The sequence below is a fragment of the Scyliorhinus torazame genome, chromosome 12, assembly GCF_047496885.1.
Source record: "Scyliorhinus torazame isolate Kashiwa2021f chromosome 12, sScyTor2.1, whole genome shotgun sequence".
NCBI classification, from domain to species: Eukaryota; Metazoa; Chordata; class Chondrichthyes; order Carcharhiniformes; family Scyliorhinidae; genus Scyliorhinus; species Scyliorhinus torazame.
The window spans coordinates 185,355,803-185,372,125 of NC_092718.1; the positions used below are offsets into that span (position 1 = coordinate 185,355,803).

Here is a 16,323-nt window from a genome sequence, read left to right on the forward strand (position 1 = left end):
GGGTGTGCTCCAGGCAACCAGTACTATCGTCTTTGCTGGGATGAGTGTCGGCATGCAATAGAATTGTGTGAGTTCTACGTGGCACCGGTACTAGCCCATTAACAGGATCCAATTCGCTCCAGGACTGGCACCACTTTTGTCCATGTAGAACACTCGCGATTCAGTCCCGGGTTGAGGTCCAGCGATTCCGCCCTGTGGCAGTTGCAGATGGGGAAATAAACTCTTTTAAACCTTTAACACAGTTTATCCTCGTTAAATTCTCATTCCGAACCCTCTCAATCAGTGGACAAGCGAACTACAGAATGCCGCGCAGGTTGACCACGGAGTTTACCCATATCCTCCCAACTAGTCTACTTCTATGGGTTATACACAGTATTGAGGCACTCCAATGGATCACAGACCCCATTTTGGATGCCCCCATGAGTGCCAAATTTCACCTCTCCCATGTTCACCAAATTATTTAAGGGGTTCAGGCTCGATTGTGGCATTAAGTAACCACATTAATCATGAGAGCCCACCCAGGGATGCCAATGTTGACCGAGGCTCTGGTGAACACAAACTCACAAGATTTCCAGGATTCGATTGATCAATCTTTATTTAACAAGTTCAAGATTTCCCAGATTCGTTCAATTATTCTTTATTTAACAAGCTCAAATAACTGCCCATATTTGTTTCAAGCAACTTTTTACCAGCATGCAATTCGGTCCAGCTACAATACATAATCTTCTTGCCATGTTATCAGATATTATTCAATGAAGGTACAGTTAGTTAATGCACCTATGTACTTCATCCTTAATTACAATCATAGCTAGATGTTTATAAACATTGCAGTTAGTTTCCCAGCTGGGTACTTCAAAGCCCAGAGCTACGATTGACAGCTTCTGGGCCACATCAAAGACAGTTAAGTGCTTTCAACAGAGAAAAAGAGGACGTGAACTTAAACGAGCACTTAACTGGTTAGTTTCACAGCTGTGTACTTCAAAGACATTCAAGTCTGAAGGGAGATGAACGAAACAATGCAAACAGCTGGCTGTGTGTGGAAACTGCCAATCACAGCCTAGTGACAGCAATTTCACAGAGATATGCATGAATAGCTTGTAAATCAAAGATCTGAGTGGGTTTAAACCCAACTGACTGTTTTTCTCTTTCCAGGAATTCACACATGCTGCTTCCTCTGCCTGAGCGAGCAGGTGTATTGCATGGGTGAGTTTTAAAGATGCGATTTTTTTTTCATTGCCTCTACATGGACAGCTCTCTAGCTTCCAGGCAGGGGTCTCTCTTATGGGGTCTCTCATGGGAGTATCTCTAATCAGGAAGTCTGTGGTGGTGGTTTCTCTAATTTGGGGGTCGCTGGCAGGGGGGACAGTGGGGGTTGTCTGGAGGAAGTGGGGTGGGCAGGTCTTGCATTGTGGGGGGAGAGTGGCCCTTTGATGGACTTTGGGGGCAACTCCCTTAAAGAGCTATTCCCTTGGCCCTTAGCGTCAGGGCTGCATTTGTCAAGACCTGCACGTGATTCCAGGCCCAGAGGATCGGAGAGGCATGCTGGGCTGGAGAACATGTGTGTAGCCACCTGGGTTGGCCACTTCCTGACTTAAAATGGAGATCCACGAAGGCTGCAGGTAAATTCAGCCAACACAGGCAAAAACTAGCGGGTGCAAAGTTTCCTGTGTATTAGACTTTGCAGAAGCCCAGACAGCACCGAAACCAGCAGCCATCTATGCGCGATCCCGGGAACAATTGAAACATTTAAGGTGAATAAGGCCAAGCCAGACTCCTCAGCGCCAGCAGGAGCCACGACAAAGGAAGGCCAACGGACACTTAGGGACCGCCCAGCGATCAGGGAACAACTCCAGTATTGGAGAAATCGATCCAAGTGATCGGAACACAGTTCAATCACTTGGAACCAGGTACGGGGTCCGCCCAAAGGGGAGGGAAGCCCCTGGGGACTATAGAGTCCGCAAGTTCAAATCGTTCTTCTTGGCAGGGTCACTCATCAGCGAACCAACCCTTGAAAGTGAACTGGCCAAGCTGCCGCATCAACCAAGTAAGTCTCCAGTCAACGCACGCTACGAAATAGGCGCTCCTAGCTACCAGTCCATATCAGCTTTTGAATCCCGCAGTTTCAGAACCCGAACCAAAGGCCATTTGTTCCCCTGACCTGGTGGGCAAGTCCGGAGCTAAGTATAGGCCTTTTAGTGACAGAGAATAGTCTAGAAAGTAGAGTTTATGCATGAGTAGTGATTTACTGTGTATAATAAGTGTGTTTTGATTTGAATCTTACTAATTGGTGTGTTGAGTTATTGATCAGTACTTGAACTTGAACCTCGTGGCGGTATCATAAAGATACCTGACGACTCTAGAGCAAAGGTTATAAAACAGAGCAAATTGTATCAACCAAAAGTTTGCAACATATTACTGCCGACATCCTGACGGGACCTGACTAAGAAGTGGCTTAACCACTCTGGGAGAACCCAAAAATTTGAATTAGAATCCAATTGGGAACAGAAAACCCCCCACAAGTGTTCAAGCAGTTCTGATCAATCCTCATAATTCGGAAGTGTGTTAATGCATGCGTAACCAACAGGGCTATAAGGTAAAACTGATAAGATTTTTGTTGCGAAAAACTGTTGGGAGTTTGTATTCCGGAAAATAGCGAAAGCCGTACCCGTAATTACAGCACCGCCTTAGTACCCCTCGTTCCAGATTTCAAGAGAGTATTCAGAGAGGAAAGATGGCAATGCAGGCAATGCAACGCCTCATGAACCCCGAAGAATCCATGGTCGGAGCGATCAGCAGCAGAGTAGGACAGTGTCCCGTTTGGGAAGAAGAGATCAGAAAATATCTCAAAGGGAAGGGATGGCCCCTTTGGAGTGAATTCTGTGACAATGAGGAAATAGGACCCGGGAGTATAGGACATACTTGGTCGGAGAACCTGTCAGAAATTCATAAGAAAAGCTTGGGAAAAGCTCGCAAGCCGATGGCAAGCGTGTCCTGTCTGGCACAATTGCGAGGTACAGAGGAGGTCGTTCGGACCCTCCGCAAAGAGATAGAAGAGAGACATCGAATGAGCAAGGTCGATGTAAGTGAGGTTGAGAGAGAGAATATAGAATTAAGAAGGAAATTAGCAGCAAAGGATGGAGAGGTGGAGGATGCCAAGTGGGCACACCAGTCTTGTCTGGCGCACCTAAGCAGCTTCCAGGCACAGTATTAAAAGGCCTATCAGGACACGCAACGTGCAGTCCTGGTAAGAGAGGAAACAGAGAAACAGGTAGCGGCATTGCAAAGGCAGTGTAGCGACCTGAAAGCAGCATTACGAGCACTCCATGCTGCCACCACGGAGCAGAGACAAAGCTCATTAGATCACGCAAGGTGCCGGAAGCAGATTGCAGAACTGCAGTCTTTGCTTTCAGTTCAGAATGGATTCCACAGCACCTTTGGATCCCAGTTAGATACAGAAGACGGCCCGGATTGGGAAGAATTAAATGAGACCGCGCATAGATATGTTCAGGGAACATGTGCGCAAGGAAAGCCCAGAAGAGAAAAGCGCCCCAACCCCCCACAGAGCAGATAGTTCAGGCACCAATGAACCCAGTATCCACCCACCGCACAGTCACATTGGATGGAGACACGGAATTCCTTTACACGATCCCCTTAACCGTGACCCAATTACGGGATGCGTGTGAGAAAATCACACCGTTCCTTCCCACCTCAGACCCCCACCACTTCTTTGCCAGAGTAAAGCAGCAGGCGACCATGTACGGCCTGGACGAGCGTGAGCAAGTGAGGCTCACAGTTTTGAGTTTAGACCCTTCGGTCGTAGCAGCCCTTCCCGACCCACAGAATGTAGGAGGAGACATCCTTGCAGAAATGCACACAGCGATCCTAGACGCGATCGGCTACAACAGAGGTGACCCCGTAGAAGGCCTGAATAAGTGCAGGCAGAAAAAGACAGAACACCCCACAGCGTTTGCTGGACGCCTGTGGATCCATTTCACAGCCGTTTTCGGCAATTTAGACCACGCCCATTTGTCCCAAGACGGTATGGCCAAATGGACCCGCACCCTTATCTCCCATGAGAGGCAGGACAAAAAGCCTGTACCAACTATGACCCCTCAGAGGAAGCCCACAATGAGAAATGGGTTTTTAAAAGATTGTCCCGCTCCTGGGAGCAATCTGTCCAAAACAAACCCATAATTAAGAAACCCGAAGAACAGCAGGCAGAGGCAGATATCCACACAGTTAAGATGCACCAGAACCCCGCAGGGGTAAACAAAGGAAGGAACAGCCCCCCACAGAAACCACAGGAGTGTTACAACTGTGGACAATTAGGACACTTTGCACGAGAATGCAATGCCCCACAAAAGCCACAGAGAGCCCAGCAGACAGGCACTCTGAATAAAAACAGGACAAAGCCAGTCCATAGTGTAAGCACCCGTTCAGACCAAGCAGACCTGAACGGAACTGACTGACGGTGTTCGGGCTCCCCCACTTGGGTCTGCGACACCCTTTGGGATAGGTCCGGCTGACCGGTAGTTGCAGCGAAGGTACGGGGACAGAGCATCAAATTTTTCTGGGACACAGGAGGGTCCCGCACCACAATTAATTCCTCCACCATGTTCCAAAAAGACACGTGGCCCACTACAGCCATGATCACCCTCAGCGGTTTCACAGGCCACTCACAACAGGGACACATCGCCGCCCCTGTACCCATTCAAATTGGCAACATCACCACCAAGCACCCCATAGTCTTAGTTGACCTGCCCCACACAGCAGAACACATTTTGGGCATCGATTTTATGAATTCCCACAACCTGTCCTTTGATCCAGTCAACCAATGTGTCTGGAAAATGGCAAAATCCGCAAGAGCCCCCCGCAACGCTCACAGTAGGTGAATACGCAACCAAGATTAGCGCAGTCGGCGATTTGCGACCCACAAACACGACTGTGGCCGAATGGCTGGTTCCGTTCAAATCACAGGATCTGACCCTCGACCCCAAAAACAATACGATTTCCCCAAGAGGCAGAGGGAGAAATCTCAAAAGTGATCAACAGCTTATTAGAGCAGGGCGTACTCAAATCAGTAGCCTCCACTAATAATGCCCCGATTTGGCCAGTGAGAAAGCCCAATGGATCATGGCGACTGACCATCGATTACCGGGAACTCAACAAAGTCACCCCCGCAGCAGCCCCCACGGTAGCCACAAGTCCCGAGACCATGCTCAAACAGGGACTCAACTCACGATATTTTATGGTTTTGGACATCAGTAACGGATTCTGGTTCATTCCATTGGCAAAAGCGTGCCAATGCAAATTTGCCTTCACTTTTAAAAGTCAGCAGTACACGTGGACATGCCTTCCACAAGGAGTCCACAACTCCCCCTCCATTTTTCACCGACAGCTGGCAAATGGTTTAGCGAAATTTTCTCACCCCGAATGTCTGGTCCAGTATGTAGATGACCTACTACTGCAGACAGACACCAAGGCAGAGCACATCGAGCTTCTGTCCGAACTCCTGGAACTCCTACAACAGATTGGCTGCAAAGTAAACCCAAAAAAGGCCCAGATTTTGGAAAACAAGGTGATATCATAGATTATCATAGAATTTACAGTGCAGAAGGAGGCCATTCGGCCCATCGAGTCTGATTATCACGCATGGTAAACGCGAGATCGAGCACAAAAGAATTGACTCGATTGCCAAATTGCCCCTTCCCCAGAATGTTTCAGCCCTCCGGTCGTTTTTAGGACTGGTTGGCTACTGCCGAAACCACATTGACGGTTTCGCCAGCAAGGCAGCACCCCTCTCAGACCTCCTAAAGGAGCCCCTGTGGAATGGCTTCCGCAGCATACGGATGCTGTGGATGCTTTGAAAAGAGCCCTCATCGCAGCCCCCACACTACAGGTTCCAGACCCGCTTTCCCCCTACGCTATAGAGATAGCTAGCACCGACCACACCCTTTCAGCTGTGCTCCTCCAGGAACGGCACGAACAGTTAAGACCCGTGGCTTACGCCTCCAGACTTTTAGATCCTGTGGAGCAGGGATTTTCGGCCTGTGAAAGGCACCTGCTCGCAGTTTTCTGGGCAGTTCAATATTTTTCCTACATAACCGGACTAAACCCCATCACAATCCTCACAGAACACACCCCCAGCCAACTTTTACTGGACGGACGACTTAAGGACGGTACAGTCAGCCAAATTAGAGCAGCAAGATGGACCCTTCTTTTGCAGGGACGGGACATCACTGTTAAAAGGACCAAGACCCACACTTTCTTAGCCAATAAACTTCAGTACCCAGGCATCCCCCATGAATGTGAAATCATCTCACCGCACCACAACACAGGCCCCTTTATTGCGAAAACACCTCCCAGAAAGATAGGTAGTTCACCCCAGAGCCCCCAGCCCACAGACATGTGCGAACCCTTAAGGATATATGTGGATGGTTCTTCCACAGTATTAGAAGGGATGCGCATTACAGGATGCGGCATATATGTCGAGGACACGTGGGGACACGCCCTAGAAGAGATCTCCTTAAAGCTACCAGATCACTTAGGCGCGCAGGCGGCAGAACTAGCAGCCGTTGCGTATATTATAGATCACCCAGATTCCTTCCCCAGCCCAGGAGACATATACTCGGACAGCCTCTATGTCTGCAACAGCCTTACAGAATTCCTACCCCTGTGGAAAGCAAGAGGATCTGTTTCCGCAGATGGAAAACCCCTCCCTTCAGCCCCATTGCTCCGCCACATTTTAGAGAAAGCACAGGACAGGACCTTGGTATTGTTAAAGTTCGCAGTCACCACCGTTCCTCCCCCCCTGGAAATGTAAAAGCCGACGCACTGGCAAAAGCAGGTTCCAGGCATGGATATTTTTGGACACCCCCCGAAAGCGCACCAGTGAATGCTGTTCAGGTCTCGCAGACTAATAGCGAGGATTTAGTGCAGGCCCAGAAGCAGGATAGCAATTTCAGGGAGATCTTAAAAGGACAATTTACAGCACCCTATAATAGATTTTAAAATGCACTGACCACACATGACGGTGTGGTGTTAAAAGACACCCTTTATGTGGTTCCTGAACAGGACAGGAATCAGCTTATTTGTTTGTTCCATGACAGTCATGGACATCAGGGAATTGACCCCACTATAGCCCACCTCAGGCAGCTCTGTTGGTGGCCAAGTTTAAAAGAAGACGTAATGCACTACGTTGAGAATTGCCTTATCTGTGCCCAGAACAATCCGGACAGATAGGCAAAGAAGGCTCAGCTTAGTCACACCCGCCCCGTTAACAGCCCCTGGACTAACCTCCAGATCGATTTTATAGGACCATTGCCCCCTTGCAGGAATCGTTACAAATACGTATTACGAAATGGGTAGAGGCATTCCCATCCAGAACTAACACGGCAAAGACCACAGCCACGATCCTAACCCACCACATCTTTACAAGATGGGGACTCCCCCGCAGCATTGAATCCGACCAAGGATCCCATTTTACGGGACATGTCATGAAGAACGTCCTCACGATATTTGGCATTACCAAAAAATTCCACATCGCATACCACCCCCAGTCAAGTGGTATCGTGGAGCGCATGAATCAGACACAAAAAGCCACCTTCAGAAAAATGGTCCAACAAAACAACACCACTTGAGATTCAGTACTCCCTTTTGCGCTGATGTTTTTGAGAAATACTGTCTCAACTGCCACAGGTTACACCCCACACACTATCATGACCGGACGCCCCATGAAAGGCACAGAATTTTTATTAGGATTGGACTTGACCAGCCCCGAAGTGACGGCCCTCACACACGAGAACGCAGTCAAACAGTTAGTTAAAAATGAGAAAACGGCTCAGCTAGCAGCCACAGTAAGATTAGGCACAAGGAAGAAACAGAGCAAGGCCTGTTTTGACAAGACAGTGCATGCGACTGAGTTTGAGGTAGGTCAGCAGGTCATGCTCTCCATTTACAACCCCAGCACATTCCTGTCACCGAAGTATTCGGGTCCATACTCCATTGCGGACAAAGTAAGCCCCTTAGTGTATAAAATTAAGTACCCCAACGAAAGACTGCGTGGTTCCATATTAACCAGCTTAAGGCATATGGCCCACAGTCCAACCACGCACATCACATCATGCTCGACGCAGCCAACGTATCCCTACCTCCCCCACCATATCCACCCCATCCACGGACTCACCCTCGACTCCACCCCCAAACTCTAGACTCCACCCCGGAACGCCCACAGACAGCAGCAGCAGGGACAGCGACTGTGACACTGACGATAGCCACAGCACACCTCCCTACTATCCCCATGCAACAGGCCCCACACCCAGCGAATCTGAACACGATTCGACTGATCCCTTCCTGATCACATTCCTCAACAAACCCCACCAAGGACCACCGCTCTATGATGATGACGCCGACTCCATCCCCACGGAATTAGATACAACATTCTGGCACCGTGACAATTCATACAGGCTCGTCCGGAATGACGAAATGGACCCCAAATCGCACCATGCAGCCCTATCAGCCCTTATACATTCGAGAGTATGGCATCCAGGAGAAGATGACGACTTTGAGTCTGACTCCCAAAACGAGAACCCCTTTGCGACCCTGTTCGCAACTGATAACTGAGGTGTCCAGATAATGTTTAAAAAGGAACCGCTTGAGAAAAAAAAACGGTGTCCTTTCTGATGGAACCTGCAGCATGTTGTTCAATGTTTGTTTGTTACTGTTATTGTTGAGTGTTGTTTGTACAATTGGAAAAAAAAAAATTCTCGCGGCCACGCCATATTTGTCGGCAGAAACCTATGAGAGCTTGCCAGACCCCAATTCATAACTGCTCTTCAGGTTCAACGGTAGAACCTTTAAGGCAACCCTCCATGATGACTACATTTTTGCCCGTTCTTGTCGGTTGCTCAGGCAGTGGAGAAACGGCATTGGTCTCCGCCCTGCCCGAGGACCCCCCTCTAGTCAGCTACGCTCGGGTAGAGCACATACGGCATTGATCACCATCCTACCCGGGGATTCCATCCAAATCTTACCCGTCGCGGCCCATACGCACCTCATTTCGGCACTCTTGGTTCAAAAAGTTTTGTTTTGTTTTCCGGCAACCCTTAGCTTGCCATCCCTATGCTTTTTTACACCCTTAAACATTTGGATGGTAAATCGCACAGCCTGCGAGACGACTCGCACTGTTTCAATATTTTTAAGTGTGTCTTGTCCTGAACATTCGGTTTAAAAAAAAAATGAGGGAGTCACAGATAGTGACCAATTATAAAGGGAAATTGGCACTAAAGGACAGACATACTAACATACGAGATATTAACCAAGATAGTAACAGAGACTATGCTTGATCCCACAGAACCCCAGAAGCCGCAAGGAAAGAAAAGAGAAGAGAAAGAAGAACAATGAGGACATCCTCCGTGTTGTTCACCACCATTATAATGTGTATTCGGTTGCGCACGAACGCGAACCCCCTGACCCCAACCCCCCCGGCCGTTAATGATTCACTTCCCCATAGCACCCAGAGCCCAGTAACAAGCAACAACACACCATCATACGTAACTGAATCCCTTCTAGTATTGGCGATACTCTGCAGCATCATGCAGACTATCCGCATGAGGAAATGGCGAAGGAGAGCCTACCGCTCTTGCACCCCGGTATACAGGATAAGATCCCCTATTTTCGGTTATCACCAGGACCTCGAACCCCTTGATCTACAATAAAAAACATTTGTGTTGGGTTTTTTTTAAATAAAAAAAATGTGTTTCATTTACGACGGAAAGATTGTACAACCCTGTGCTTGACTGCCAAGCCAGGAAAAATGTGAATGCTGCTTTTATTTTTGAATTGTTAGGAAGTTAGCATGATTGAATGTTTGAGTGAGTGTAGTTTATTGAGGATAGTTAAAGGTACCGTTTTAAAAAAATTTTGTAATGCATGCCCCTTTATGTCATAGCGCCACTTAGAATGTTAGTTAAAGATTTCTTGCAAAGCTATGGTCAGTGTAGAGGCCATGGAAGAGTGCTCGCTGGGTCAGGGAATGAAGACAATGCAGTTATGTGATCCTTCACGCTTCGCGTTAGAGATCACAAGGAGGGCGTGTAGCCACCTGGGTTGGCCACTTCCCGACTTAAAATGGAGATCCACAAAGGCTGCAGGGAAATTCAGCCAACACAGGCAAAAACTAGCAGGTGCAAAGTTTCCTGTGTATTAGACTTTGCAGAAGCCCAGACAGCACCAAAACCAGCAGCCATCTGCATACTAATGAGCGACCCCGGGAACAATTGAAACATTTAAGGTGAATAAGGCCAAGCCAAACTCCTCGGCGGCAGCAGGAACCAAGACAAAGGAAGGCCAATGGACACTTAGGGACCGCCCAACGATCAGGGAACCGCTCCAGTGTTGGAGAAATCGATCCAAGTGGTCGGAACACAGTTCAATCACTTGGAACCAGGTATGGGGTCCGCCCAAAGGGGAGGGAAGCCCCTGGGGACTATAAAGTAGAGTCCCCAAGTTCAAATCGTTCTTCTTGGCAGGGTCACTCAGCAACGAACCAACCCTTGAAAGTGAACTCCCCAAGCTGCCGCATCAACCAAGTAAGTCTCCAGTCAACGCACGCTACGAGATAGGCGCTCTTAGCTACCAGTCCATACCAGCTTTTGAATCCTGCAGTTTCAGAACCCGAACCAAAGGCCATTTGTTCCCCTGACCTGGTGGGCCAGTCCGAAGCTAAGTATAGGCCTTTTAGTGATAGAGAATAGTCTAGAAAGTAGAGTTTATGCATGAGTAGTGAGTTACTGTGTATAATAAATGTGTTTTGATTTGAATCTTACTAACTGGTGTGTTGAGTTATTGATCAGTACTTGAACGTGAACCTCGTGGCGGTATCATAAAGATACCTGGCGACTCTACAGCAAAGGTTATAAAACCGAGCAAATTGTACCAACCCAAAAGTTAGCAACATATGGTGCCCAGCCCGTGGTACGAACCTCACTCGTGACGCTAGCAGGGGACCGGAGCATCGGAATGGGACTGCGCCCTTGTTACCTGATGCTGGATTCTCTGCCTGATCACAAATTGCCCTTTCGGTGTAGTGAGACGGAGAATCCAGCCCAGTGTGTCTGGTAGAGCTGTGATTGAAAGTGAGATAATCAGTGTTTTTACTGGGGAAGTGTTCTGCTAATAACTATTAAAAAAACATTTGACCTGTTTGCTGATAGCTAACTAATGCAAATGTTGGAACAGTTTGAGACTGGCTAATCAAATCAAGGCACATTGTTTCACAAGAGACAATAGAATGCTGTGTGCTTTCAGTGCAGCTGGTGTAGCTAATAGGGGTCTGGTCTGTCTGGAGAAAAAGCAGTTTTTTCCTGGACTCTAAGCTGAGCAGAAGGTTTTCAGCTTGGTCCTGGAAAAGATTTCGCTCTCCAAAGACTCTGCACCAAGATAAGCAAGTAAAACCAGGTTGTTAACTTTATACATCGGTAGCATTTGAAATATATGGGTTGTCCAATTGGAATGTAACGGCACGTTTCAGGAAGCAAGTTAAGATGTTGTAACTGTTAACTGTAAAGCCATTTCTTTGTTGCTAATGTGCTTAATTCTGTTCTTAACATTAATGTTTGTTTTAACAAACCGGGGGAGGCAGTGGCATAGTGGTATCAAGCTGGCCGGACCCTAAAGGAATTAGCTGCTAGACTGGGACTGCAGCAGGTGGTGAGAGAACCAACAAGAGGGAAAAACATATTTGATCTCATCCTCACCAATCTGCCTGCTACAGATGCATCTGTCCATGATAGTATTGGTAGAAGTGACCACCACACAGTCCTTGTGGAGACAAAGTCCCGTCTTCACATTGAGGATACTCTCCATCGTGTTGTGTAGCACTTCCACCGTGCTAAATAGGATAGACTTTGAACAGATCTCGCAACTCAAGTCTGGATATCCGTGAGGCACAGCGGGACATCAGCAGCAGAAGAATTGTACTCAACAACAATCTGCAACCTCATAGCCTGGCATACCCCCACCTCACCATTACCACCAAATCAAGGGATCAGCCCTGGTTCAATGAAGAGTGCAGGAGAACATGCCAGGAGCAACACTAGGCATACCGAAAAATGAGGTGTTGACCTGGTGAAGCTACAACATAGGACTACTTGTATGCCAAATAGCATAAGCAGCAAGTAATAGACAGAGCTAAGCGATTCCACAACGAACGTATCAGATCTAAGCTCGGCAGTCCTGCCACATCCAGCCGTGAACAGTGGTGGACAATTAAACAACTCACTGGAGGAGGAGGCTCCACAAATATCCCCGTCCTCAATGTTGGAGGGGCCCAGCACGTATGTGCAAAAGACAAGGCTGAGGCATTTGCAACAATCTTCAGCCAGAAGTGTCGAGTGGGTGATCCATCTCGGTCTCCTCTGTTGAAGATGTACTGGAACAGCTCGGTCTCCTCTGGAGTTTCCCAGCATCACAGATCTCAGTCTTCAGCCAGTATGATTCACTCCACATGATACCAAGAAACGGCTGAATGCACTGGATACTGCAAAGGCTATGGGCCCTGACAATATCCCGGCAATAGTACTGAAGACTTGTGCTTCAGAACTTGCCGCACTTCTAGCCAAGCTGTTCCAGTACAGCTACGACACTGGCTTCTACCCGGCAATGTGGAAAATTGCCCAGGTGTGTCCTGTACACAAGAAAAAGGACAAATCCAACCCAGCCAATTACTGCCCTATCAGTCTACTCTCCATCATCAGCAAAGTGATGGAAGGAGTCATCAACAATGCACTTACTCAGCAATGACCTGCTCACGGATGCTCATATGGGTTCTGCCAGGGTCACTCAGCTCCTGACCTCATTATAGCCTTGGTTCAAACATGGACAAAAGAGCTAAATGTCAAGGCAGCATTTGACCGAGGATGGCATCAAGGAACCCTAGCTAAACAGGAATCAATAGGAATCAGGGAGAAAATTCTCCGCTGATTGCAGTCATAGCTGGCACAAAGGAAGATGGTTGTCGTGGTTGGAGGTCAATCATCGCAACTTCAGGACATCACTGCAGGAGTTCCTCAGGGTAGTGTCCTTGGCCCAACCATCTTCAGCTGCTTCATCAATGTCCTCCCTTCCATCTTAAGGTCAGATGTGGGGATGTTTGCGGATGACTGCGCGATGTTCAGCACCATTCACGACTCCTCAGATAATGAAGCAATCCATGTCCAAATGCAGCAAGACCTGGACAATATCCAGGCTTGGGCTGACAAGTGCCAGGGAATGACCACCTCCTACAAAAGAGGATCTAACCACCGCCCCTTGACTACAATGGCATTACCATTGCTGAATCCCCCACAATCAATATCCTGGGGTTACCGTTGATCAGAAACTGAACTGGGCCACCTGCATTAATACTGTGGCTACCAGGGCAGTTCAAAGGCTAGGAATCCTACGATGAGTAATTCCCCTCCTGACCCCCAAAAGCCTGTCCACTATTTACAAGGCGCAAGTCAGAAGTGTAATGGCATACTCTACACTTGCTTGGATGAGTGCAGCTCCAACAACACTCAAGATGCTCAACACCATCCAGGACAAAGCAACCCGCTTGATTGCTACCCCCTTCCACAAACATTCAAATCCTCCACCACCGACGAACAGTGGCAGCCGTGTGCATCTACAAGATGCACTCCGGTAACTCACCAAGTTGCTTTAGACAACATCTTCCAAACCCACGACCACTACCATCTAGAAGGACAAGAGCAGTATATACCTGGGAACCCCACCACGTGGAAGATCCCCTCCAAGTCATTCACCACTCTGACTTGGAAATATATTGCCGCTACTTCACTGTCGCTGGGGCAACATCCTGGAACTTCTTCCCTAACAGCACAGTTGGTGCACCTACACCTCAAGGACTGCAGCAGTTCAAGAAGGCAACTCAACACCACCTTCTGAGGGGCAAATAGGGATGGGCAATAAACGCTGGCCTAACCAGCGACGCTCACATCCCGTAAATGAATAAAAATCAAATAAATAAAAGCTGTCTACTGGTCAGTGTTATCATTCCTGTGGTGCAGGAACATTTCCTCACGGTTTTACCGAATGCACATATTTGGGTTCTCGTCCACATCTATAAAGTGGTGTGCTAATGGAATAAGCTCAATTTCAAAAAGTCAGTCGATACTACCTACATTGTAGGTCACTCTTGCAAATGGAGGATCAAAATACAATTTTTGGCATTGTTTAAAGAGTTTCTCACTGCTTCAGTCATAGTGTACCTCCAGGCTATTTGAAAGCATTTTTTTTTTTAAAACAATGTAATAAATACCTTTTAAGTTTATGTTTGCTAAATCTTAGCACTTTTAACATAAATAAAAATGAAATCATTCCTAAATGTCTTTGAAATAATAGGACTCTGAAATACTGTGTAAATTCTGCCAGACTCTTGCTATAACTTTGGCAGAAGATTTGCAGAACCTCAAGAAAAACAATGTAAATGGCTGAACATACAACCCTATTTCTAGGGATTCTGCTGATGTCAGAACTCCCACGTAATTTCTGGGCCAAGAATTATATTGGATCAAATGTTGATATTGGTCTATATGAGAACACATATTACAAGCTAATCATCTCTCAAACTGTTTGCAGAATTATTTTAAAAATATTTATGAATTTTGTTAGACGCCCATTTTTCTTGCAGCTTTGTAAGGAATAACGGAAACTTTAAAAAAAATCATGACCAAAGAAACAAACCGAAGATGACTTCTGTACTTCAAAATCGGAGAATCGAACAAAAAAGTATTTGGTGTGAATTCATCTTTTCCAAGGATAAATAATTTCCAGCAAAACTGACTGACTCAGGTTTTAAGCATCTTTAAGTGTCCGCAACCAATGAATTTAGCAGTGAGGAGGTGGGAGGAACTAGTTAAAGCGAACTCACTACCTTACGCTATTCTCCATTCATTGAGATTCACAAGTGGTGTAGAGCATGAAACACTGCTTTATACCTTTCCAAAAATTGGAAAAGAAGGGAAAATATACTGCAAAACTACTAGTGTTTGCATCTTAAGTGTCTGAGTGCAACATCTGGCAGCCATTCAAATTCTGTCTAAGTTTGGAAGGAATTTGTACCACATGATGAAGTGCAACACAGTCACAAATTCTCAGCTTCATACTGCTGTGTTTTCTGATCGCTTAACATGATTGAGGTGAATGGTGAAAGTATGTTGACCCTGATTATCCCACCATCTAACTTGTGAAGATTTCATAGTGGAGAGAAGCCTGTGTGGTGAAGGAAAATTAAATGCATGTTATTAATTTAATTATACACAATCGAACTACAGCACTCTAATTCCCTGGAGAAATATGAGCAAACCATTTGACTTGTCAGATTAAAAATAAGAAAATGTACTACGGCATTCTAAAGTGACTGTTAAGTGCAGCTGCATCCTGAAGTATTGCACCACAGTCTTGTTCTTGACGACAAGACAGATTTTGCATTAATTAATCTTACTCGTCAGCATGAAAAATGTTACAATATGCTAAAACTCTAAGTAACTAATACAGGAACTATTCCTGCCTTCCAATAGGATACTGTTGTGGGGTGCTGGTTGCTAAACACATCTACCATTTTGCTGGTTTTGTTAATAAATTAAATTGCAAAAACTACTCCCGTCGTAACACTCTGTCAAATGAACACGGAAGCTGAAAATGATTACAAAAGTTAGTTACCACCATGTAATCTTGAATTCATAAATTGGGCGTTTGCAGTAGTAATAGTTTATGAGATGCTTATCACAAACACCTATGCATTGGTGATCCACTGTAATTCCTCTGTCTGCTAAGTCTGTCACGATACAGTGAAGAAGATCGTATACATCAGCAATAGCTTCCCAAGGGCCAAACGACACATCAACTTCGCAGTGATGTTCAAAGAGCTTCGTCTCATTCTCACTTCTGTCAAAACGTAGTGAGTTGTACAGAGGGCGTTCATATGGTGTGACCGGCATCTCCTCCTTGTAAACACAAATTTTCAACTTTGCAAATCTTGCCTTTCGTTGAATTGCTCTTTGTTTTGCAATATCAATTATCTTTTCCAAATTCTCTGTTGATAAAAGGAGACAAAAGTGAACAATACCAGAAGTATACAACTCAATTTTAGTTACCTGGGCCGGAATTCCGTGTCGTTTGCTGGTGGCAGGATTTGCTGGTCCCGCTGGCAGCGCACCCCCACCCGTGGGTTACCCGGTGGCGTGGGGTGGCTTCAATGGGAAATCCCAACGACAAGCGCTGGGAGTAGAGAATCCCTCCGCCAGCGATCGGTGCGGCCAAATT

The 16,323-nt window shown here is 46.8% G+C and overlaps 1 protein-coding gene across 1 annotated transcript in view; it reads right to left on the bottom strand.

The window, feature by feature from the left end:
- Positions 1–577: 577 nt before the first annotated feature.
- The window catches only part of kctd7 (potassium channel tetramerization domain containing 7), a 42,159-nt gene continuing 26,413 nt past the window's right edge, over positions 578–16,323 (bottom strand). Inside the window, exon 4 of the mRNA XM_072469505.1 lies at positions 578–16,093. Coding sequence (XP_072325606.1) covers positions 15,717–16,093 — 377 coding nt within the window. The 3' untranslated portion in view covers positions 578–15,716. The remainder of the gene's footprint in view (positions 16,094–16,323) is intronic.